This window comes from Triturus cristatus, chromosome 4_2, assembly GCF_964204655.1.
Source record: "Triturus cristatus chromosome 4_2, aTriCri1.1, whole genome shotgun sequence".
Classification (NCBI taxonomy): domain Eukaryota; kingdom Metazoa; phylum Chordata; class Amphibia; order Caudata; family Salamandridae; genus Triturus; species Triturus cristatus.
Window position 1 is genome coordinate 935665861 of NC_140586.1, and position 24129 is coordinate 935689989.

Here is a 24129-nt window from a genome sequence, read left to right on the forward strand (position 1 = left end):
CGCTATTAGGAATGATATATTGACCATTGACTCCATTTGGCATAACTGTCTCGATTGTCTGTGCTGACTCCATCTTGTGTAACAGACTCCATTTTCTGTGCTTGCACGTAGCTGCAAAGTGGGGAGGGGATGTTTTCACTCTTCACTTGTTTTTGCTTCTCACCTAAACTGGAACATGTTATGTGGGATGCGTGCTTGGTACCTTTCAGGGCAGATAGTGTTGTTGCCAGCAGAATAAGTGGAATGTACAGCTCTGTCTCGGAGTCAAAATACAGGAGCCTGGCCAGCTTCTGTCTCGACCTTGACACAGACCAATACGGCCCGCTCGGTTTTTCGCAACAGAAGAAAGGGGCGAGGTTTCTAGAAATTTTGACTCACTTTGAGTAAAAGGTATTAAAGCTGGAGAATGTTGACAGCGGGATGGAGCTCACTTGTGGAGTTGACGTACTGTCACAAGACGAACGGAGCCCGAGTCCAGGTCAAGAGTCCATGCCTAGCTGTCAATGGGCTCTCCAGCTTGAGCTGGCGAGGACGTCAAGTGAACGATCAATGAGGTGTTACTTACTTTACAAAAAGAATACAACTACGATACATCAATACAGTTTGGTTAAGGTATCTTCCATCAACATCTAACATTGGTCAATTTGTTGGTTGACAATGATTGAAAATGTAGGTGGTCAAGCCAACCAAATACATTTCCTCATGGAGGGACAGAGCTATGATGAATCTGAGTCATTTAAGCGCAATGAAGAGGTGGAATAATTGGTCAATGAAGTACATATGGTCCTGGTTGGCAAATGTAATGGGGCCATCCTCTTATTTCCAGCCATGCTGTACTGTTGTCAACTGCTGGTATACTATGAAAATAAAATATACATAACATTGATAACATTGGGGGGTCCACCATGACCATGGCCACTCTCTTGTTTAACTTTTTGAGCATGAGCAAGAAAAAGAAAGCCTTCTCAACAAACATGCGTAGAATACCTTAGCATGCAATCTTCACAGTAGAGTACCTGACCTAAAATGGATTCTCTGAGTCTGACGGTACCAGTCCACAAGATCTATCAGGAAAGAGGGAAAGCAGAAGAAAGGAAGCTACAGATAGACTAGTACAGACAGGTTCAAGTCAAGTACAGTCCTCTTTCACTTTTCTAATCTCCTGAAATATGATCCCTAGAGGAGATTCCTCTTGTTCATGTACCTCCATAGTTGGCACAAAACCCCATTCATGTGTTGGAGAGGATATTTTCTCCTTGTCCTTTATTTACGGTGTAATAGCTAGACACTTTTGGTGTTTACTTACTTTCTCTTTTGATTTATTGTTGCCTGACATTCTCTTTTCCATAATCTTCATTGAAGGGTTGCAACTCCTCTGGATAGAGATAGCACTCACCCCCTGATAGAGGAAGTGTACAGTAAAGCCCCCAGTGGATTATCACTGCCTTGCAGTTTTCCTTTGCAACCTAGTTTGGCGCCACCATGTTACTTTCCACGTAGACAACTTCACTCACTGAAACAATTATGAATTTATTTCAAATGTGTGTGTGCAAAAGGTTTCCCCTAAATACTTTTAGGTCCAAGAGGAGGGGAGAAAGACAAATGAAGAAAAAGAACCTCTTATCTGACCTATCTTATTTGTACAGTAATAATCACTTATACTTTACAAAAACCCCAGAATACAATATTATTTCAAAAGCATTTTCATTCTTTTTATTGTTTTCTTCTTTTTGTAAATAGCAAAACATTCATATATTTTCTTTTAGCATGTAATTTATATACAAATCATACATTTCTACAAAAATGTTTCCACTTTAGTTGAATTACAAAAACACTTGTGAGTTTAGAAGACAAAACGGTTTAAAAGGACATGTGAGAAGAACCCCCCAAAAAAAGGAAAAACCCTTTCACATTAGCATTCTCACCTATCAATCACTCTTACATACCATCAGACATTCCACACAGAAAAAAGGGAAAATTAATTTTTTATTAAAAACGCAAACCAACTCTGGTATGAGATCCTACTTAGGTTATAATCCAAAGATTAGAATTTAAATAGTTCTTGCAGAGTCCTAGGATAATATGGTCGGAACGTTGAAATTGGATTCTTCTATGGATCTCCCAGATGTGTGGTTGGTATTCTTGGTCTACGTACGTTTCGGAGACTGTATGCAATTTTCACGTCTCCTTCATCAGGACCAATATATTTTTTAGAAGTGTCTTTATCGTCTAGGCGGCAAAAGAGTGGGGGTTCTCTCTGAATAGGGTAACAAAGAGATTTTTACATGTAAAAATTCTTGTATATAGCCTGGGGATAATTGATTTTCAATATAGCTTATATGCGGGTGCTCATGCTTAGTTAGAGCCATTGCAGCTAAAAAACAATTGTAGCAGCATCATTTTATCGTTTCCAATGGCATAATAAGTAAAAAAGGAAAAAGGGATAGTACCCAAGGTGTGAGTAGCCCAAATGTGCTTCAAACAGAAGAGAAGTGCCTTATAGAGAGCCACAACATTCATAGATTTACTCAGAAGAAATTATTACCCATGAGTATTGCGCAAACTAAAGGGAAGAGAAAGAGTATTAGCTTAGTATTCGCCTACATGTAATTATTGGCGTGGGGTGCCCTCTAATTCCAAGGCACCTGGTCCGTATTTCGACTAGCGCAGTAAGCACAAAAAGCTTCTAGAGGTTAACTCTGTTTGTGAAAAATAAAAAGAGGTGTAACATTATATGTAAGATTATTATTGATAATTCTTAAGACTTCTTCAAGAGAGAGAGAATTAAAGATGTCTCACCCTCTTATAAATAAGCAGACAGTAGGAGTTATATGCCCTGATATATTAGACCATTGGTCATTCTTATGTTCTACTTGTTTCAAAAAACGCAGAGAAGAAAACGAAGGGCCACCCTGATTAAAGTGCTATATAAATTCCATCTAAAGCCAAACAGGAGAGATAATGTATTTGTCAGTGATCAGATAATACAGTAATCGTTCAACAGTGTTTATTTTAAACTGCCTCTAGGATCTTACCTAGATAATTTGAGTACATGAGTCCTCAACGGGATACGCTTCGTGTTTTCACTTTGAATTGGACAGATTGAACGGCATACTGTGCTCAAATGTGCGATCTATAGTAAGGAAATCCAACGATTCGTCATTTAGTCTTACTGGGTTGTGGGTGGCAACTTAATACATTTGTCCAATAAATATCGTGAGTGTACGTTGGTGGGTTTAATTATCAGAAAAAACGTTAGAGAACAACATTACAGTGATGCACGCGATGTCTTATTGATACACGCGATGTCTTGCCTAATCATATCTTAATTCAAATGTCCTAAAACGACTGCACACGTAATTTAAAGCATTGTAAAGAATGTTTCTGTTGTGCATCTTGTGAGCACAAAGTGTGTGCACTGAGATTAGAGATACGAACAATATATGTAAGGCATCTATTCGTTACGTTAAATTCAAAGGATGGACAGAGTTAATGCCAAAGTACACACTCATTCTAAATAATACGGACGTAGTCCATATGCTATGTGGGGGCATAGATGGTCAGAAGAACGCACTAACCGCTCTTTACGAACAAAACATTTAAAGTGCAGTGCAAAAGCCCGAATACTTCGGTATGCAGTTGGACTTCTGTCTATGCAAGTAGATAAAGTCACTGAGGCTGCAGCTTTCCTTACCTCATAATTTGTAGAGTTTCTCGCCCCATTTTCAATACTGCCAGATCGGAAAAATGAGGATAGTGATGTCCTCGTATTTATTTGGAAAAAACGGGGTCACATGCCTCTACGTTAGATTAACGGGACGGCCAAAGTACGCAGCACGAACGCCGTGAGGAGGAGAAAGTTACAATGGTCGCCATCTTTGAATGGTACACGAGGTGATTGATAGGACTGTGTGATGCCTCCAAAAGACATTGTATGTATAGTTCAAAAATGATAGATAGTTTACCACACTAATGACAAATGATAGGTATATATCAATGGAATAATTAAAGGAAATACATGCAAAAATATGCACATTGTGTTCAAAGGCATACGTAAATATTGCTTATCCCTATTTCAAAACCCTAAAGAAGGAGAGGGAGATTAAAATGGAGATACTCAATCAAATAGGTTTTTCTGTGTGCGCTTATGTATATTATAATGATGATGTTTTCTGGCGTATACGATCACACGAAAGGTACGGTCAGTGAGGACTATAGTGATCGCCATCTTAAGGGGGTACTAATAAGAGGGCTGTTCCAAGTGATATAGAGTATCTAGTCTACAGATTACGACACTGCAAGTGTTCTGAATTCAAATTCTGTGACAGAAAAGTCATAGAAGGGCCTGAGATCAGTATTTAAACAGGGAAACAAAAGTATTTTATCGATATTACTGGAAAATTACCTTTGTTTTTTTAAAAGAACCAGATATTATAAGATGTTGATATCACTGGTTGGACTTATTCTAAATAGATTTTGGTAAAAAGAAAAAGAAAAAAAATTTGCTCAACACGCCATTCCAGCCCCTGGGGCTGGGCACTCCGTTCATATCTCGTTTTTCACCTCTGGCTTGGGTCATAGTGTTTCTGGTTCAGGAAAGACCTGGCTTGGCAGTTCAGGCTGGACTGTTCCCATGAGGCTCAGGGTCAAGACTGATTTGCATATAGTTGGGTCTGAACTGAGGTGGCGAAGTGAGCTAAAGAATGATGATGGATTCAACCCAGATCTGTGACTCGGGGTGAGTGTCTGAAATGTTTCAGTGCTCCGTCCATCATCTCCTTGTGTTTGCTTAGGTCATAGTATGTCACCTGTGTAGCTTCCCGCTGTTGATGACTGGGGTTCATAGCCAGACCATCCTTACTGGGTCAGAGGTCAGGGCCCCCTACGTCCCCTACATTCATCCAAATGGTAATTGTCTCTGTATATTGACCTGGGCTGATGTCTTATATGAGAAGAAACCCTCCAGTAGAAGCTGGCGAGTATAGTTCTTTCACAGCACTCTGTTTTTAAGAGGGTCTATGACAGGCTATCTGCTCTTGCATGTGAACCCCGTTGACACCTCCGCACTGCCGCTGGAAGCACAAACTGTACCCTGCACAGCAGTTACGGGGAAGAGACAGTGGCCTTTCCTCCAGCCTGCCTTCCTATTTTACCAACACTCCTCACTGGATCAAGTGTCATAGGTAATTTCCGGTCCTCTTAATGTGGCTCTTGAATCCTCCTGAGTTGTGGTTCGCAGTCGCACTTCCCACAAGTTGGGGGCCACGATATGGCCCTCCTAGCCACTGCACACCCTAGGAAGCCTCCGGATGGGTCACCACCAACCCCGCTCTCAACGGGCAACCATACTCGACTCCCCCAATTCCATGAGAGTGGTGACAGCTATTATTTTTCTTAGTCAGGGCACGGGGAGATCATTTTTTTGTTCTTTTTGTTGCCTCAACAGGTCCAGAACATCTGTAGGATGCATTCTGTTGTTTATTTTAAATTGATCTCTGCGAATGTGAGGGTATTTCTCGAATACTGTCGGCCACCATGGAAGTCAATGGAAAAACGTCCTCCCACCTCCCCACAGCACGGGCAATGAATTGTGTATAAAATGCTGCTCTGGCAGTCACATCCTAGACTGCTAGACCTAAGTAGGTTTCAGCCAAGTGCAACAATCATTAATCCCTCTCATTTCTCTGTTTGATTCAAGCCTGCAAGTGAACTTGGCTTCATGAGCAATACTAGAGGGAAAGGGTAATATAAGGAGCAGACCAGGTGGAAGGGAATGCAGCTAACGCTTCACTAATCACAGACCCCATCCGTGGTGGGGGGCACAGAGCCAGCAGGGCTACTGGGCCTGAGCTATGGGCCCTGAGGTGTTTGCCTCTGATATCCCTGAGTCCATTCTACAGTGAGTCTGCAAACTAGGTCAAGTAGAACACCTTCAGCATTTAACTCTCACTAGAAGCGTAGGCGAAGAGTCACAGGCTTCTTAGGGAGAGAGTATGGGGGTGCTCAATCTCAGACCTCAACAACCACTGGGCAGTAATTGATTGTTCAACCCAGTGCTTGTCTTTAGTAAAAAGACAGATCATCATCACACTAAGAAAACATAACACTAGAAGTTGCAACATGCAGGTCTGGATATCTCACTGGTGAGGGTTCACTGTACCCTGGGATTGGAGAGCCCTGCTAAGGTATAAGTAGGGCTTACGCTTTTATGGTATTTAGTGTTTTAAACATTTGCTTCTGCATTATCCATATTTATTTTTCACTCATGTTGTTGGAACTAATCCATAATAAGTTTGTGTTTTAAGAACAAATGGAGTGATAAATGGTATATTTCTAACATTTATTTATCTGATAAACATGCCCTCATACTTTGATACCTGTTGTGTTTTAGCAAATTAAGCAAAAATATAGAAAAACATTACATCCACATATAAATATGAGTTTATACTGCAAATATATGTTAAGGAATGTTTGTATTTAAGGAAATCTCATCCTGTTTTGTAACTCCCTGTGCTGTCTGTCTGCTCAGCTGTTGGCCTGGAGTTCACAAAAGACAGCATGACGAGTCATTCACAAGAAGCACAATTTTCAGTTTTTTTCCGCTTTTTCAAATAAATACAGACAGGAAACAGGTTGTTTTCTCTCTGTATTTATCTGTGAAAATCAGTAAGAACAGAAAACTGGAATGCCGAGGTATAAGGCATAGGGGCAGTGTTACCCCCTCACTAAAACCTGTGCGACCAGTTACTTATCTCAGTCTCAAATGCTCTTATATCTCTCTGATGCAAAGCTCCATGGAGCGGCCATTCCAGGGCTTTGTCAGGCATGCAATAAGTCTTGCTTTTGACAGCCAGACTTTCTCCTGTGTCAATCTCATGAAGAAAAGCTGCTGGCGATCTTGGAGTCAATGAGAACGTGTTGGAAAATCGTCCCATGTATCTCCCGCATTATCTTTGCACTCAGGAGAATGCTGTACCCATTCCACAGATCCATCCTTTATGACAATATGCAGGATAAGGTTCTGGAAGAGGCCTGCTGTCTTCTTCATATAACTCTGCCGCAGCATAATGTTCACTGTGCTATTTCTCTGGCAATAAGGCTTCAGCCAGTTCACATGGAACACTCTTGAGGTATCACTGTGCTGCCTGTGTCCACCAAACAGTTCACATCTGAAACTTTCGGCTTACCCTTGTATGGTCCAACCACTTATCCTCCAAAGCTTTCAGAGAAATGAGCTTTCACACCAACACCGCCAGACACTCCTAATGCCCAATCAGCATTGATTTCTTGTAATATCACTCCTTTTATTGGCTCCTGACTAGCCTGAAGGTTTTTCATCGCCTGATCCATGTATTGCCCCATCAAACGTCTGAGGCCAATCACAGAGTCGACCACATCATTTTGTGGGAACTTGGAAGTTCCTTCCACCCTTTGCTGTTCAACCTGAGTGGGCCCCAGACTGGGTGCTCACACAGGAGTCAAAGTGACTGAAATCCATGCCCTTGTCTGGAATCTCCTCGTTAGTGAATAAGAGACATGGCAGGAGAAGATCTCTCTTCCTCCTGAAGTTCTCTGATAAACTTCTCCACTAATCCCTTGGTTTGTGGATGGTTTGCAGTGGAGAAAGGAGGTCACACCAGCTTGCTATCACATCCCTATACATAAGAGAAGATTTGGAATGAGTTTCCTGTGTGGAAATCAAAGTCTTAGTAAATATCTCCCAGAAAAGATGCCCAGGAAAGACCTAACTCCCACCTATGCAATTGTGTTTTTCAAAGGTACACCTGGTGCCATGATCCACCGCAACCAAAATGTACTGATGCTGAGGGGAGGCATATGGAGCCTCTACCCTGGGCTGCTGGGCTGTTCATCAGAGGGCAGAGAGCTGAAGGGGACAGACCTGTATCATCAGCACTACTTGTGTGGAGTGAAGTGGGGAGCCATCTAGACAGTCACCTTGAGGTTTGTCTTAAGCTTTCTAGAGTGATCGTAGGTCTTTGCTCTTTCTGGACCGTACACCCTGGGAAAGAACGTGCATGTGCGTGATCCACAGGATCAGAATCAGCTTCCTGTCTGGTCATTGTACTGCCAACCAAGCGCATTACTCACACGCGTGTTATCTGTTTGTACTACATGCTACCTTTCTATCCATGGGCTGTGTTTAGATGCGTATCATTGAAAGAGATTTCTAAAGTATCCGGTTTTAAATTAGTTATGCACTGATGGCCGTACGAACCACATATTCCAAAACATAATGGGTATATTGATGAGCCAGTGAGCGTCGTTCTTGCACCACGCAATGAGGTGCATGAGCGACGCAGATCTTAAATGCAATTCATGAACCCATGCAAGGCCACTTTGCGTGGCCATGAGTGGCTCCATAAATCTGGAGAAAAGTTAGCAGCACATATCGCTGCGTTGCTTACTCTGCCTGGGATGGCGTTCCTTGGGCGTTGCGGGGGTGTTCCCATACACCTCCCATGATTTTTGACGTATTCTCAGATTTACAAGAACTGGTAAAACTCGGAAAGTGCCAAAAGATGTGCCTTCCCAGGAGAGGGGTAATGTGGAGAAATATCTTTATTTCTCCTCGTTGCTTCCTCTTTCAGAATGCAGCACACATAGAAAGAGGAATGTGCTTCTCAGGATTGGTTTTGTGTAGGAAGGTGCCCCTTCCTGCACAAAAACATTCCTGCATGCAACTGCATTGATGCCAGGCTGCCAAAAGGGCACCAGCGCAGAGGAAAAGGAGGGAATGCGCCGTACTGCCTTAAATACGGCACATTCCTGCCCCGTCCCTGTCACGCAGCGCCGCTAGGTGACTTGCTGCGCTGCACTACACGACCCCAATGTGTCTAGTTTAAGAAACAGTTCCTGTTACCATGAAAGTAAAATGAGTTTGACCCTGCTGTAGACCTCAGTAGTGTGGTGTAAATAAGGGTGGGTGTGCTCAGGAGCAGTCCTTGGGCTGGCGGTGGTAATCTGCGGCAGGGAGAACTTAACAGACTTGGCACTTTGTAGTTAACTCGGTGGAATGCATTTGTTCTACTGTCTTTGGGTTCTGCAGATGTTTCCTTCTCTTTCTTCTGACATGCAGGTTTTATTAGTGAACTGCTTCCTCTTTGCAAGGCTGGGCTGTGAGAACTCTGTGCATTTGGGGCTTTATCAACACACAGGTCATTTTCAGATGACTTGGAATCCTACAGTCGTTGACATTTCTGGTCTGAAGAAGTCTAAACCGCAACACAAATGTTTACTTTCAACGGGCAGCATATACTATTTAGGTCCTTGCATTCTCTGGCCGAGTGTACACAAAATGAGGGTTTCTTGATGCTTGGACACACACGCCTGAATATAATTTGGGTCAAGCTTGAATATCGTTCACGAGCCTTCTCTTCTGAATCCAGATTTCTTTTCCATTGCCGATGTTGGAGAAATGTCTAGCAGGAGTCGATGGTTCTGAATTCTAACTCGTGAGAGGTAGAATTCTTTATTGCTCAAGATTCAATCCTTATCTAAATTTTCGATCATGCACTGATTCTGTTCTTTCACCAATTAGGATTTGGTTGACGGATTGTCGGTAATTAAGATGCGCATACATCTATTTACATACAAATAATCTAATTGCAAATCATTTACATAGTCAGTTGTGAGACAGCAAATCTCTCACGGATCCATCGAGACGTTTCACACCTCTGGTAAGGGCCGCTATGGTGGATGCGTTTAGAGAGGCATCTGATGGTGGAAATGAGCATTTATGCAGCACCAGGGTTTGGGAGGTGAGTGTTGTGACTGGAAGCATTTCAGGACACGTGTTCCTACTTTCACATCTCCCGATTATGGACCCTGCTCTCTGGCTGCAATCACTGAATCATCAAGGTTGCATAAAGTGACCAAACACCACAACCAGCTATGAATACTCTCTAGTGTGTGCTTGTCAAACTGGTTTTGAATGTGTTGGTTTTATAGGTTTTATTCCTAATCTCAAAAGTTTGCTGCAAATAACCCTTGTGAGTCCAAGCATTGCTCTAGTGTTGCTTTTACAGGTAGCATGATCAGGTGTGCTCAGATGTTTTTCTTTGTAACTCTACAAACCTGCCCAGCACCACCTACAGGAGCTGGAACAAGAAACCTGAAAAATAATAGACTGACAACCTCAGATTCTCTCTTCCAGACACCAACTCCAACTGCGAACAGGCCGTCAAAAACTTCAATGCTTGGCTCACCAACTGTGCCTACAAGGTTGCCCATATCAGACCCGCCAAAACAGGCAGACCCACAAAACACACCAGCTGGTACACCAAGAAACTGAGAGGAGCTGGAAAGGACCTGGCACTCTAGCACAGAGCCAAATGACCTTGCCACCTACAAGCTAACACTCAACAGATACCACCAGCACCTGAAAGACACCAAGAAGAACGCCCTGGCCACCAGCCTCAAAGCCAGCTCAAACAATAGCAAAGAACTCTTAAACATCATCCAGGAGTTCCCCAATCCCTCTACAACCAAAAACATAATCAGCCCCTCCCAAGATCTCTGCACCACCCTAGCAGACTTCTTCCACAATAAGATCACCACCATATACAAACACTTCTACTCACAGCCCCCCCAACGCCTGCATTATCAGCCTCCTCAACCCCACTGACTCCCACCCGTGTCAGGATCACAACATGGGGCCAACTCTTCGATTAGACCACCTCATCCATCATGAGCTTCATCCACTCAGGAGCACCCAGTGACCCCCTGCCCCCACCACATGTTCAACCTGGGGAACAACACCATCAACAAATAACTCACCACCATCTTCAATGCTTCCAGCCCCTCTGCCACTTTCCCACAAGAATGTAAACATGCAGAAGTCAAACCACTCCTCAAACAAAACATCCGCTCTCTGCTCAATTCCCTTCCAAAGTCTTCGAAAAAGCCCTTAACCACCAGCTCACAACCTACCTAGAGAACAACAACGTCTTGGACCCATCCCAGTCAGGGTTCCGTGCGAACCACAGCACTGAAAGTGTCCTAATCACAGGCAACAATGACATCAGGTCTCTCCTAGACCGGGAAGAAACAGCCACCTTAATCCTCCTTGACCTCTTGGCAACCTTCGACACTGTGTCCAACTATGCCCCCTAAAAATGCTCCTCCAGACTGGGATTTAAAGGGACACCCTCAAATGGATCGCATCCTTTCTCACCGGAAGAACCCAGAGAGCCCGATTCATAAAGGCAATCTGAGACAAACTAACTTTACCACTTTTGGTATTCACAGAGGTCCTTTACGAGTCTTATCTTTATGTCCACATTCGGGCCGGGATCTCCGCTTCCGGGCTGTACTCTGCGGCTCGGGCTGGATGAAGTGTAATCAATGGGCTGCAATGCAATTTCTTACAAAAAGGAAAATTAGGAACATGTGATAAATGCTAGAGGAGGTCATGAAAATCAGTTTTGGCGGAGAAAAGGGTGTGGCTGGACACTACATCATATCCCACAAACGTTTGCTCCTTTGCATCATGGTACATGTAGTCCATGATTTGCGCTGCCCTCAGTGTTGACCGTAGTAGCGCAAATCATTGACTGGATATCTAATGTACTACAAAAAGGGAGGTGGTTTATCAGTGTTCACAGAGTAACTTACAGTTCACAGTGCAACTCGGGGCACATACATTTCAGATATGTTTATAAGATACTGCCCCCAGACTATTACGGTCATCTTGTGCTGGGGTGATTACCAGTTCTTAAATTACGCCGAGGGGGAAAGGCCTTTTCCATGGTCACTGCTCAAGCCTAGAATAAGCTGCCTTTGGTTCTACATATTAAGTCAGACAAACTCAAATTATGGAAATCCTCTGTATTTATTTAGGTCCTGAAGACGATAGCATGTATAATTGCCTCCATCTACCAGGAACTATTTGCCATCTCCCTCCATTCGGGTGTTATACTGAATGACTGCAAAAGAGCAAACGTTATTCCTTGGCTCAAAAAGGGTAATGCTGACCCTGAAACTAGTCTCGCTGCACCCAACAGCCACGAAAATCCTGGAAAAGGTGGTGCACCAGAAGCTTAGCACCGTCCTGGTCGAAAACAAGCTGTTACACCTGTCCGAATCCGGCTTTAGAGCTTGCCACAGCACTAAGATGACGTTATTGGAAGTCTGTGAATATATTAACACCAGTCTGGATTCTGGAGTTAATGTTGCTGTGGTAGTGTTGGAGCTGTCAGCACCATTTGATAGTGGACCATAACATTTTGCTGCACAGTGTAGAACACCTTGGGGTGACTGGCTTTGTCAGGTTTGCAGAACTCCTCAGAATCCGGGCGATGTTAAATAGGTCCACCTCCTGATATCCCCGGACTCCAACCAAAGGTTACAGAGCCCAGAGGCGATCAGGCGAGGGAAAGGATGGGGGAAAGGGTCAGCAGGGACAGGATTCTGAAAAGACAAAACAGATGTATAACATACAACAGGTATACACAGTCTACTCTTATTAGGTCTCACTAGTAAAAGTGGTTACCATTCCACTCTCAGTCGTATCCTAACAAAACAAGATTCGCCACCTAGGCTCCTCGAGCCCCCACTTGTACCACATCACAATTTCCTTCTGTGCTAGTCCCTCCCCTTTGGAAAAGCTGGGGTCTTACGTCAGACCTTCGCTCTTTGAGGGGCTAGCCCCATCCTCATAGTACTGGTGTGTAATGGCAACAAAAGAAGGCTTCCACGGTGAGTACACCGCCGCCTAGGATCCCTACGATGTAGCGCTCCTTCACCCAGTGAATATCAACACGCTAGGTTCCTTTTACGGTCCCCCCTAGCTTTGCTCCCATTAGTATGTCCAAATGTCTCGCTCCTCTAAGTGCTACTAGAAAATGTCCTGCTCCTACTAGCCTTATCGCGCTCTTCCAGCGCTGCCAGATGAAGTTAGCTCCTTCGAGCTAAGACCCAATGTCGCGCTCTTCCGGCGCTGCCAGATCACGTGAGCTTCTTCGAGCTAAAGCCCAATGTCGCGCTCTTTCAGCGCTGCCAGATCGGGGTAGCTCCTCCGAGCTAGGATTAGTTGTCGCGCTCCTTAAGCGCTGTTCAAAACGACTCGTCCGAGCCGCTGCCAGTTTCTGTGAGAAAGACGGGTGTGGGTAGCAGCGGCGGCAGGGAAGGCGAAGGAAATTGAGCTCAGCCGAGCTCTACCAGAATCGCTCACCTGCTCCCTCCGTCACCCGTTCCTACTCCTCCTTCAATTCCCGCCTGGACGCCAAACTCCGAGAGACGGTGAATTGGATTCCTCCGAGTCGCTCTCTCCGTCACTCCGCTTCTCCTCCGACCACAAATCCCGCCTGGACGCCAAGCTCCGAGAGACGATGAATTGGATTCCTCAGATTCAAAATAACGCACGCCTTCTACCGTGCGCGACGTCCTTATATAGACGCACACTTCCTGGTTCTAGGGCTGCTGGTACTTGTAGTTCTTAGATGCTAGGTAGGCACCTAGGACCTTGAATCCTCACAGGATTAGCCTTAGGCCGGCTGTGTTCTTTTCTTGAGAGACGAAAGTAGGTAGTTTGGATGAAGCTGTATGGCTCTGGAGCTAAATAGTTGAAATGGGGTTTGCCTCAGGGCTCCTCCCTGAATCCTACTCTTTTCAACATTTATATACCTCCCTTTGCATGTTTGGTGGAATCCTTGAATTAAAGCTCATATCATACGCAGATGATACGCAGCTCCTGCTCACTGATGACGGGACTCTGCGAGCACTAAGAAGAATTTCCTATGAAGGCATTGCTTGTATGGCTCAGGGTTAATAAATGACAGGGCAATCCAGACAAAACCACGATCTTATTGTTTGGGTTGAATCCCCTCCCTGGATGGGCAGGAGCATGTCCCAACAGCGTTCCACCTCCCCACCCCCCAACGGCAGTGGTCAGAAACCTGGGCATTATATTTGACTCTCTTTCAGCGCCCGGTTGTCAGCAGTAGTTAAATCTTGCTTTTGGATTTGCTTTTGGATTTTCCACATGCGTAGGACATTTTTCAACTTACAGCTTCACGAAGCACAGGTCACTGTGATCAGGGCACTGATTCTCTCAAGGCTGGACTATGACAATGTTCTGTACTTAGGTCTTTGGGAATATCTGGTTCAGCGTTTACAAGCAGTATGGAACATGGCCATCCGCCTACTCTAGAGACTACCATAGCACTCATCAGTATCGCTGGTTACCGGCCCAAAAGCGCAGGATGCATAAGGCGCTGACACATCAAGCCCTCCATAACAACGAGCACACATACTTAAATGAGAGGATCAAGGAATATGGACCTTGGAGGTCTCTGCGCTCCAGTGAAGCCAGTTCACTTTCAATCCCCCATTTTAAAAAGCAATGAGGAGGGGGGTTCCTCTATTACAGTAAGGGAGGCCAGCTTGTGGAATCGGATGCCTGGGCATTTGAGGAAACGAGATTTAAGAAAGAACTGAAAACCTATTTTTTCAAAGGACAGGGATTGTAGGACTTCCAATGATCCATGCCACTATTTTTGTCTCTGATTGCGATGGGACACTCTTGGAGTCTCCGTGTGCTACATAAGAACCATTCATTCATTCAGATTTTTTTTTGTGGTGTTTCTACAACAGATCCAAGGGTTCATTTGCTATCAGTCCACTTTTCTTAAACTCAGTCTCCTTTTACCGCGCCTCTGGTACTACACCTGCCTCTAGGCACCCTTCCTGTAATACTGTCTCTCTCTCCTTCTACGATTTATCGTTGTTTGTTTGAGGCCTGATACAGAGTTTGTTGGACAGGTAACTCCTTCACAAATGTGACATACATTTGCTCACCTTATAACAACTGCCACAGGATATAATGAACTTGTAATAAGGCGGCCAGGATATCTGTCATGTTTGTGACCTAGTAACCCATCTACCAAACTCTAAATCAGGCCTGTAGGAAAGGGGGTGTCTGTTGCAGTACCCCCCACTTTGTGCCTGGCTATTGATTCAACTTTGACTGTAGAGTGCTGGGTCCCTGCTCACCAGGTTCTCAGTACCAATGTTCTTTCCCTAAAACGATACCACAATTGGCACCACTTTAGCTCACATGTAAATCCCTATTAAAAGGTACCCCTGGAATCGAAGGCCTTGGGATTATAGAGGGTCCCCTAGGGCTGCAGCACAAACTGTGCCAACCTCAGGGACCCCTCAACAAGCGCATGCACACTGCAGCCTGCGTGTCTTGGTGCAGACAAAACCGAAGAGTCAACATGGCTCACATCCCTGTGTGCCATGCCCAAAGACACTACATAAGACATAGTTAAGACACCCGTCTAGCAGGCCTAAGGCAGGGAGCACAATATCTCCTGAGGGGCATAGCTGCATGAGAAGATATGCCCCTGCAATGCCCTTGTCGATTCCTGGATGTTTTAAGTGACCAGGGAAGTCATAGTAAGTCCATGGGCTAGACACTTGTCATTACGAGTTCACCCACCCCATGATGGCTTCACTGAAATGTGGGATGTTTGGTACCAAACATCTCGGGATAATAAACCTGCACTGATTCCAGTGTCAGATGTATTAAAAAGTTTCCACAGAGGGCCCCTTAGTGGGGTCCCCTAAAACCTACTAATCCTTAGTGTGGTCACTGACTGTACTGAGCCAGCCTGCTACCACCAGGGTTCTGACCTCATGGGGAGAAAGCCTGCACACCAGTGCTTAATTTGTAAAATATGAAGTGCAGGTGCTGAAATGTTTGTCGGAGGCCACACCTACTTTTCTCTGGCTCTACCCACTCCCTCCACTGGCTCCACCCACTTACTATATTAGCTCCACCCACATCTTCAACTGGCACTGCTAAAAGTCAGATGTAATACCTGATCTGAATTTCAGAAAGGGAGCCCAGGCCATAAACCATGGAAATGTCACACATAAGCACCCATGTGATAAACCATGGAAATGTCACACATAAGCACCCATGCTGGAAAGCATGGAAATCTCACACATAAGTACTCAGACAAGGAAGCATGGGAACGTCACACAAAGGCACCCAGGCCAGAAATCATGGAACCATCACACAAAGGCACCCAGGCCAGAAAGCATGAAAATGTCAAAGAAAGTCACCAAAGCCTGTGGCGCTGGAACAATTTTCAGTGTTGGTGCTGCCCTCAATGTTACATCACTGAAGAGGTCATAAGATTGTGAAACATCTAAACATCACACTAAAGACAAACATAGCAAATGAGCCTTGCCCATTCCAGCGTAAGTGGTGAGAGTGTGGTATGTTGCAGTGGAGCATTTTGAAACCCACTGCTTTTTGTGGGGTTGGTGAACTGTATGAACCAAATCTTTCCACAATCCTAAACTCACCTACACCAAGTGCCTCAAATTCCTGCTCTACCCAGTGCTGTGGTAGAATTCCAGCATTTCGGCTGATGCTTTGGACAGTTGAGTAGCTACCAGACACCGCTAGTTGTTATTGGTTAATGATATGCATGTAGGAATAGGCTAGCTCTATGAAACAGCGGTGAAGCAAAGTGAGTCCTGTGAGGAAGGCAGGTTGTATAGGGACCCTACTCCTGCCGTCACATTCGGTATGTTTACTTTGGTACCTCTAAGGCTTGGCACTTTAATTTCAGGCAATCTCAGGAATGGACGGACGAGGTGAGCTCAGCTGGCCTCCCTCGAAATGGGGAAAACTCACTTACCCAGATCGGAAAAGCAGACCCGTGCCTTGGATTAAGCAAGGACTCAAGGGCCCTTTGCAGGCAGCATGTAGGCCAGGCCTGTGTTTAATGGTAAGAAGAGTGAAACTGAAAGCTATCCCGATTCCTGAGCCTATCCCAGAGATGCTTTGCTGGCAGGGATTCTTTGTTGAACTTCCTGCAACAGCTGTGTGTTGTAGCTACTATTAGGTGTGTATCAGTGAGGGATAACTTTACATCTATGTGCGGGCGTGAGCACCTGTGCAGACTTATTTAACACATCAAACTTACACACTTGAAAAATTAACTTCAATGTAATGACATTCGGGAGTAGGAATCCAAGGCTTAAAGTATTATAGATAATTTGGACTAGATTTTTGTTGCGGGCCACACTAGAGAAATAATTTTTCTATGCAGCAAAATAGAGTACATTTTCAGCACAACCTTGTTGTCCTAAAAATTACAAACATCGCTCAAAATTGTTGAACAATCACAGACGTGTAACGCCCTGTTTGGGAGCATAATATAGCAGAGTCCTCAGTATTCTTTGTCTCTCTTACTTGCTTATATTTTTCTCTCTAACCCCACACCCTCGGTCTGTCCACCTCTAACACTGATTGTCTTTACTTTCTCTCTACCTATTTCTCCCTCAACACCCTGTCTTTCTATATATCTTTCCTTCTCTCCTCACCCATCTCTTGCTCCGTCAACTCTCTCTTTTTTGGCATCTGACCTCACGCTCACCCCTCTTTACCCCTGTCTCTCTCTGCTGCCTACCCTTTCCTCCCTACCCTCTTCGAAGTTATTCTTCACCTCACCTCCCTCTTGCTACCATGCTTCTGCGGCTGGTAGTGATAATGAAGTGAAGAAAGGAGAGGCATAAATAAACTTCATTAAGCCCCAGGTGTTTCCTTCGTAGACACATACTGCAGCTCTGCCGGCCTCCGCCATAAATAAGAGCAAACCATTCTCAGGAAAAATAAATCCGCACAAACTACTCAAGAAAGCCAGTGGCACTGCTGGCACTTGACGCGCGCATGGCCTTTGATACCATGGCTTGGGACTAGCTATTTGCCATCCTCGATCGCATGGGATTCGGACCCAAATGCAGGGGGTGGATCCAGCTATTATATACACAGCTCAGAGCACATGTGGTGGTGAACAACAACCGATCTTCCTCCTTCCCCCTCGGTCGTGGCACCAGGCAGAGCTGCCCGCTGTCGCCCCTACTCTTTGCTATGATCCTCGAGCCATTGGCTGTGTGGATACGTGGAGACCCTGAGATCAGGGGCCTGAGGTGGACAGATGAGCACGAGGACCGTATATCGCTATATGCCGACGATATCTTGCTGTACCTTGCTTCCCCGGCTCGGTCGCTCCGTCGGGTGCTCCACATTTTCCACATTTTTGGGGAGCACTCCGGGTACCAAATAAACTGGGCCAAATCCCAGATGTGTCCCCTCTGGGGTGACCCCCCTCTAAGTCCCAGAGGCTACTCCATCCCGATGGCCCGTCAGGGATTCCTCTATTTGGGGATGTTCATCACCACGGACGTTGGGTTATTCCAGGAGAGGAATCTCCAGGGGGTATTAAAGCGATTTTGCGCAGACGTGGCACGCTGGAAAACCCTTCCTCTCACACTGCTGGGACGGGCGTCCTTATACAAGATGCTCTCGCTACCCCGTTTTTTGTACGCATTGCAGAACACGCCCAACCCGGTTCCCAGCTCCTATTTTTCGCAGATCGAGGCTGCGGTTCCTGAACTGCTCTGGGACAATAAGCCACCACGCATCGCAATGGTGAAGTTGACAATGGGATGGTACGATGGGGGCATAGGACTGCCGGACTTGCGACACTACTATCAGGCGTCACAACTGTCGGCCATAAACAGCTGGGTGTTCGGGAGACACGACGACCCGAGCTTCCGCACTGATCACTGGCTGTTGGAAAAAGGGGGTTACAATAGAGCCCTGTACACCAATCACCGGAAGTTGAGACTGACCGGCCCAACGGCGCGAACGGTTGAAGTGTGGCATAAGGTACAGAATCAGATGGGTTGGCGGGGTCGTCTGACGAAAGCAACCCCACTCTGGGAGCCGGATATATTGGGGAGACTCAGTTCATACACAGGATTTGATAAATGGGACTTGATCGGAATCTCCAGGGTGGGCGACTTGTGGGTCGAGGGGAGGAAGGCCTCCTTCTCGGAGCTCCAGGCCAAGTACCAGTTAGCTGCAACGGAGGGATTTCGTTACTTACAGATCAGCCACGCCATAGAATCGGCCCGGCCCAAAGATACACCCCTCCCGGCCTCCTCTCCTTTGGAGGATAGACTTTTATTGGATCCCATGCACTGCAAAGACATATTGCTCACGTATAAAAAATTGATCAATAATAGAGGGGACCCAATGACTAGGCTCAGGGTGACCTGGGAGGCCGACCTGGGGGACCTACCTGACGAGGACTGGAGGGAGGCGCTTGCCTCACCCAGAGAGGTGGCTATCCCTTTGCGCCTCCGTCTAGTGCAGCTTAAAATCCTCCACAGGGTGTATTTCGACGCTAGATTACAGCACAGACTAAATAGGCGGCCTGACTCGCTCTGTCTCCGGCAATGCGCACTGACTGGGACATTTTTTCATATACTATGGGACTGCCCCCGCATACAGGAATACTGGATCAAAGTTACCAGACAAATGGCCAGGGTCTGCGATAAGACGATACACCCGACACCCACGCTGTGCCTGTTGAATATCTGGGTAGCGACGGAGCTCACGCAAATTGAGCAAGAATGGGCCTCGGGGGGCTGGGGGATAGCTAAAAGGAACATCGCACGGCGATGGGGAGTAGGCACCCCACCAAGTCTAGTGGACTGGGATAAAGATATGGACTATGCCATGCTTGCAGAAAAAGCGGTGTTCACGGGGAGGGGGTGCCCGCGCAAGTGGGACCACAAGTGGGGCAAGTGGAATAGGTATAGAGGCAACATCTGTATCTCTCCGACAATTGAACTAAGGAATGAGAGCAAGCGGTTACCGGGAAGGGCAGCACTGGATCCCCATGACACTGAGTAAAGGGTCCCGAGGGACCACCTGCCTAGGAGGTGTCCAGGTCAACTAGATGGTGTAATAGCGCTGCCACTGTGGGGGATGTTCCCGGTACTGGGGAAGACGGCGACGCGGCTTGGGCTGTGTGGGAAGAGGGCTGCAAAATGGCTGAACTGGTAACGGTGGACATTTGTGCATTGTCAATGTATTTGTCAAGCTTGCTGTCTTTGTTTTCAATAAAAAGTGTTTTAAAAAAAGAAAGCCAGTGGCACGAAGAGTCTACTGGACGGGCACCTGTTTTTATCAAATGCTTAGGTGATGCGCGAAGCGCGATACAGATTACTTCGAAGTTCGAATTAAATTAATGGAGGAAACTGCGAGGGTGGCTGATGCTGACCTACTCCTGTCAGTTGTTTTTGCACAGCACAACTACATTACAAATTTACAAGCACAAACCATAGCACGCCGCACACTTAAAGAGCCTTTAAGACTATGGGCCCATTCATTGGGTGTGCACCTACTTACTTACTGGTAGAAAAAAAGGCAACCAGTTTATTTAACATCCTGCTTTTCATGACACTCAAGGAAGCTGGAGCTAAAAGTCTTCCAAGGCATTGCCAGCAGGAACCTCAATCCGTCGGTCTATAGGCCTCTCACTGATCTTTTAACCCAAGAACCTAAATATGTGGATTTAAACTAAAGCTCTCAACTGCTTAAATGTCAGGCAATGGAGCCATGGCCGTCACCCATCACCGACAGTTAGAGGTTCTAATTTCCTGTCTGTGCCATTCACGATAGTGGGCATTCCAGCCAGGACTGCCAGAGCAGCGAGACAGGATGATGGCACCGGTACTGGATGGCATGGCACTGGTCCAAGAATGCTGGCGTCTGTGAACTTATGATGTGGGGGAAAACACCATTCTGGAAAGGAAACCTGATCAGTGTGATACAGATAATAATCCATTCCTTCCATCCCAAGGCTTTCCATTCAGTGATTTAATTGTTCATAGGCACAAGCTAGAGGTAGATTGCATTAATGTGCACGAGTGATAGGCAATTTAGGATTTGCATTTCTAAAGATCGGCCAGAGGGATATTTATTTTTGTAGCAGTCGGTTGTTGAAAATGTCTTTTAGTGCACTTTTTAATTGTTGCAAATTGTGCTGCAAAATTGCCTTTACTGCCTCAAATTGAGGTCATTTGGCCCCACTATTGAAAGTTTGCCTCTGCCTACTTATGTCTCGTGACACGGTGGAACTGCGGCCTGTGGGCGAGAAGTGAGCATGAACTGGAGTATAGCCTGCAGGCAGCTTGTCAATAGAAGCTATTTCTATTCCCAACTAATGCACTAGAAAGAGTGCATTTGCTCTTTCGAAATGTATTCTTCAAACGTTCCAAGGTGCCAAGGCCGTGGCCCCTGTGCACTAGAAACTCCCTAACTTTCCTATTAGATCATTTAATGGGATCGTTGGTAATCCAGTGGGATATCCTTGAAAAGGGACATTTAACACAAAATAAGTGCTCGTAGCAAATCATCATGGGAGGCCCACTTACAAACTCACAAAGCCTCGACACCAGTCAAACCTTTTTAAGTCTGTAAATGTATTTACATTATACATTTATTAAATGTATTACTTTCTCCGTAGATATTTTATTTTTGCCAGTTTCACATTTTGAAGTACCTGCCTTCGCGCACTGACGTGTATCATTTGTCCAATTGTTTAATAAACCCGTTCATAAGTTTAGTTTTCTGCGCCAATTATTGCTAAAATATGCATGCTAAACTTTTATTCTAAGAGACCTGTCGGTATATATGCGCTATATAAAAACAACATACAAATACAAACGAGCTCCACTGCAAAGAGTAGACACGTAGCCACGGAGTGCATTCTCCTGCTGTACTCATGGATTTTCTTACAGAAACCCAAGGAACAATAGTTGCTGTTGCACCAGTGCTGTGTCTGTGCTGCATTCCATCCATGCTCACTCAGTCAGTCCCATGCTTGCAAACTTTTTTGCTTTCACAACGATGGGATGCCGGACTGTAGGTGCGTGCGTTGTGCGTGCACAAGGTTTCAACTTTAAAGCCTAGAATCAATCTGGAATCTGGCCGGTCAGGAGGACTGCCAGGAGTCAGGAGGACTGCCAGGAGTCAGGAGGACTGCCAGGAATCAGGAGGGGACTGCCAGGAGTCCGGAGGACTTCCAGGAGTCAGGAGGACTGCCAGGAATCAGGAGGACTGCCAGGAATCAGGAGGACTGCCAGGAATCAGGAGGACTGCCAGGAATCAGGAGGACTGCCAGGAGTCGGGAGGACTGCCAGGAGTCGGGAGGACTGCCAGGAGTCAGGAGGGGACTGCCAGGAGTCAGGAGGACTGCCAGGAATCAGGAGGGGACTGCCAGGAGTCAGGAGGACTTCCAGGAGTCAGGAGGACTGCCAGGAGTCAGGAGGACTTCCAGGAGTCAGGAGGACTGCCAGGAATCAGGAGGACTGCCAGGAGTCAGGAGGACTGCCAGGAATCAGGAGGACTTCCAGGAGTCAGGAGGACTGCCAGGAATCAGGAGGACTGCCAGGAGTCGGGAGGACTGCCAGGAGTCAGGAGGGGACTGCCAGGAGTCAGGAGGACTGCCAGGAATCAGGAGGGGACTGCCAGGAGTCAGGAGGACTTCCAGGAGTCAGGAGGACTGCCAGGAATCAGGAGGACTGCCAGGAATCAGGAGGACTGCCAGGAATCAGGAGGACTGCCAGGAGTCAGGAGGACTGCCAGGAATCAGGAGGACTGCCAGGAGTCAGGAGGACTTCCAGGAATCAAGAGGACTGCCAGGAATCAGGAGGACTGCCAGGAGTCAGGAGGGGACTGCCAGGAGTCAGGAGGACTTCCAGGAATCAAGAGGACTGCCAGGAATCAGGACGACTGCCAGGAGTCAGGAGGACTGCCAGGAATCAGGAGGACTGCCAGGAATCAGGAGGACTGCCAGGAGTCAGGAGGACTGCCAGGAATCAGGAGGACTGCCAGGAGTCAGGAGGACTTCCAGGAATCAAGAGGACTGCCAGGAATCAGGAGGACTGCCAGGAGTCAGGAGGGGACTGCCAGGAGTCAGGAGGACTTCCAGGAATCAAGAGGACTGCCAGGAATCAGGAGGACTGCCAGGAGTCAGGAGGACTGCCAGGAATCAGGAGGGGACTGCCAGGAGTCAGGAGGACTTCCAGGAGTCAGGAGGACTGCCAGGAATCAGGAGGACTGCCAGGAATCAGGAGGACTGCCAGGAGTCAGGAGGCCTGCCAGGAGTCAGGAGGGGACTGCCAGGAGTCAGGAGGGGACTGCCAGGAGTCAGGAGGACTTCCAGGAATCAAGAGGACTGCCAGGAATCAGGAGGACTGCCAGGAGTCAGGAGGACTGCCAGGAATCAGGAGGACTGCCAGGAGTCAGGAGGACTGCCAGGAGTCAGGAGGACTGCCAGGAATCAGGAGGACTGCCAGGAGTCAGGAGGACTTCCAGGAATCAAGAGGACTGCCAGGAATCAGGAGGACTGCCAGGATTCAGGAGGACTGCCAGGAATCAGGAGGACTGCCAGGAATCAGGAGGACTGCCAGGAGTCAGGAGGACTGCCAGGAGTCAGGAGGACTGCCAGGAGTCAGGAGGACTGCCAGGAATCAGGAGGACTGCCAGGAATCAGGAGGACTGCCAGGAGTCAGGAGGCCTGCCAGGAGTCAGGAGGCCTGCCAGGAGTCAGGAGGACTGCCAGGAGTCAGGAGGACTGCCAGGAATCAGGAGGACTGCCAGGAGTCAGGAGGACTGCCAGGAATCAGGAGGACTGCCAGGCCTCCCTGCCAGGAGTCAGGAGGACTGCCAGGAGTCAGGAGGACTGCCAGGAGTCAGGAGGACTGCCAGGAATCAGGATGCCGCCAAGCATTTGGGTGAGTGAGGCCAAACTACTCTTTAATAAAAATCTTTTGGATGCGCTCGAGTCGATCATTCCAGTCAAGATGTGTGACACTGTGACGTGACGCTTCAGCAATTCGGACGGAGCGTTATTTTACAGGACGACCATCATCAGTTCATGATTTGTAACTCAACGCAGACGCATACTAATACATAACAGCATTGGTTTTGGCACGGCGCATATTATTGGAATGGCAATGACATCGCTAGTTAGTTGGCTTCTTAGCTACTAGTACTAAGTAAGTTAGTTTACTTTACTCCTTAACTTCTTACCGTTACTCTCGTGGTGGGCCGGCCGGCACTGCCTTTAATAACTGATTACGATTAGGCGGCCCGGTGCTGCTTGCTACCAGACAGACAGTACTGAACTGCTGGCTAATCGATGCCTGCCAGGACACAGGCTGCCCTGCCCTCAATGTTGTCGTCGGTCGGGTCGGGACTAGGGCTGACTTGAACAACGAACGACGACT

The 24129-nt window shown here is 46.6% G+C and overlaps 1 protein-coding gene and 1 long non-coding RNA gene across 6 annotated transcripts in view; one reads left to right on the forward strand and one right to left on the reverse strand.

Moving 5' to 3' along the window:
- Nucleotides 1–3816, reverse strand: part of LOC146838960 (uncharacterized) — a 154356-nt gene extending 150540 nt beyond the window's left edge. For 2 of the 5 annotated variants that reach the window (XM_085603010.1, XM_085603011.1), the window contains exons 1-2: nucleotides 3695–3816; nucleotides 3036–3133 (exon numbers count right to left, since the gene is read on the reverse strand). Coding sequence is in view for 1 of the 5 variants with exons in the window: in XM_085603011.1 (XP_085459137.1) it covers nucleotides 3036–3054 (19 nt within the window). In the remaining 4 variants the exon portion in view is untranslated. Of the gene's footprint in view, nucleotides 1–1687; nucleotides 2258–2604; nucleotides 2700–2799; nucleotides 2940–3035; nucleotides 3134–3694 lie in introns of those variants that run through there. The other 3 variants (XR_014960740.1, XR_014960741.1, XR_014960742.1) reach the window with 3 other exon arrangements.
- An 892-nt stretch (nucleotides 3817–4708) lies between these two features.
- Nucleotides 4709–24129, forward strand: part of LOC146838962 (uncharacterized) — a 218502-nt gene continuing 199081 nt past the window's right edge. Inside the window, exon 1 of the long non-coding RNA XR_014960753.1 lies at nucleotides 4709–4738. This is a non-coding gene — a long non-coding RNA (uncharacterized LOC146838962). The remainder of the gene's footprint in view (nucleotides 4739–24129) is intronic.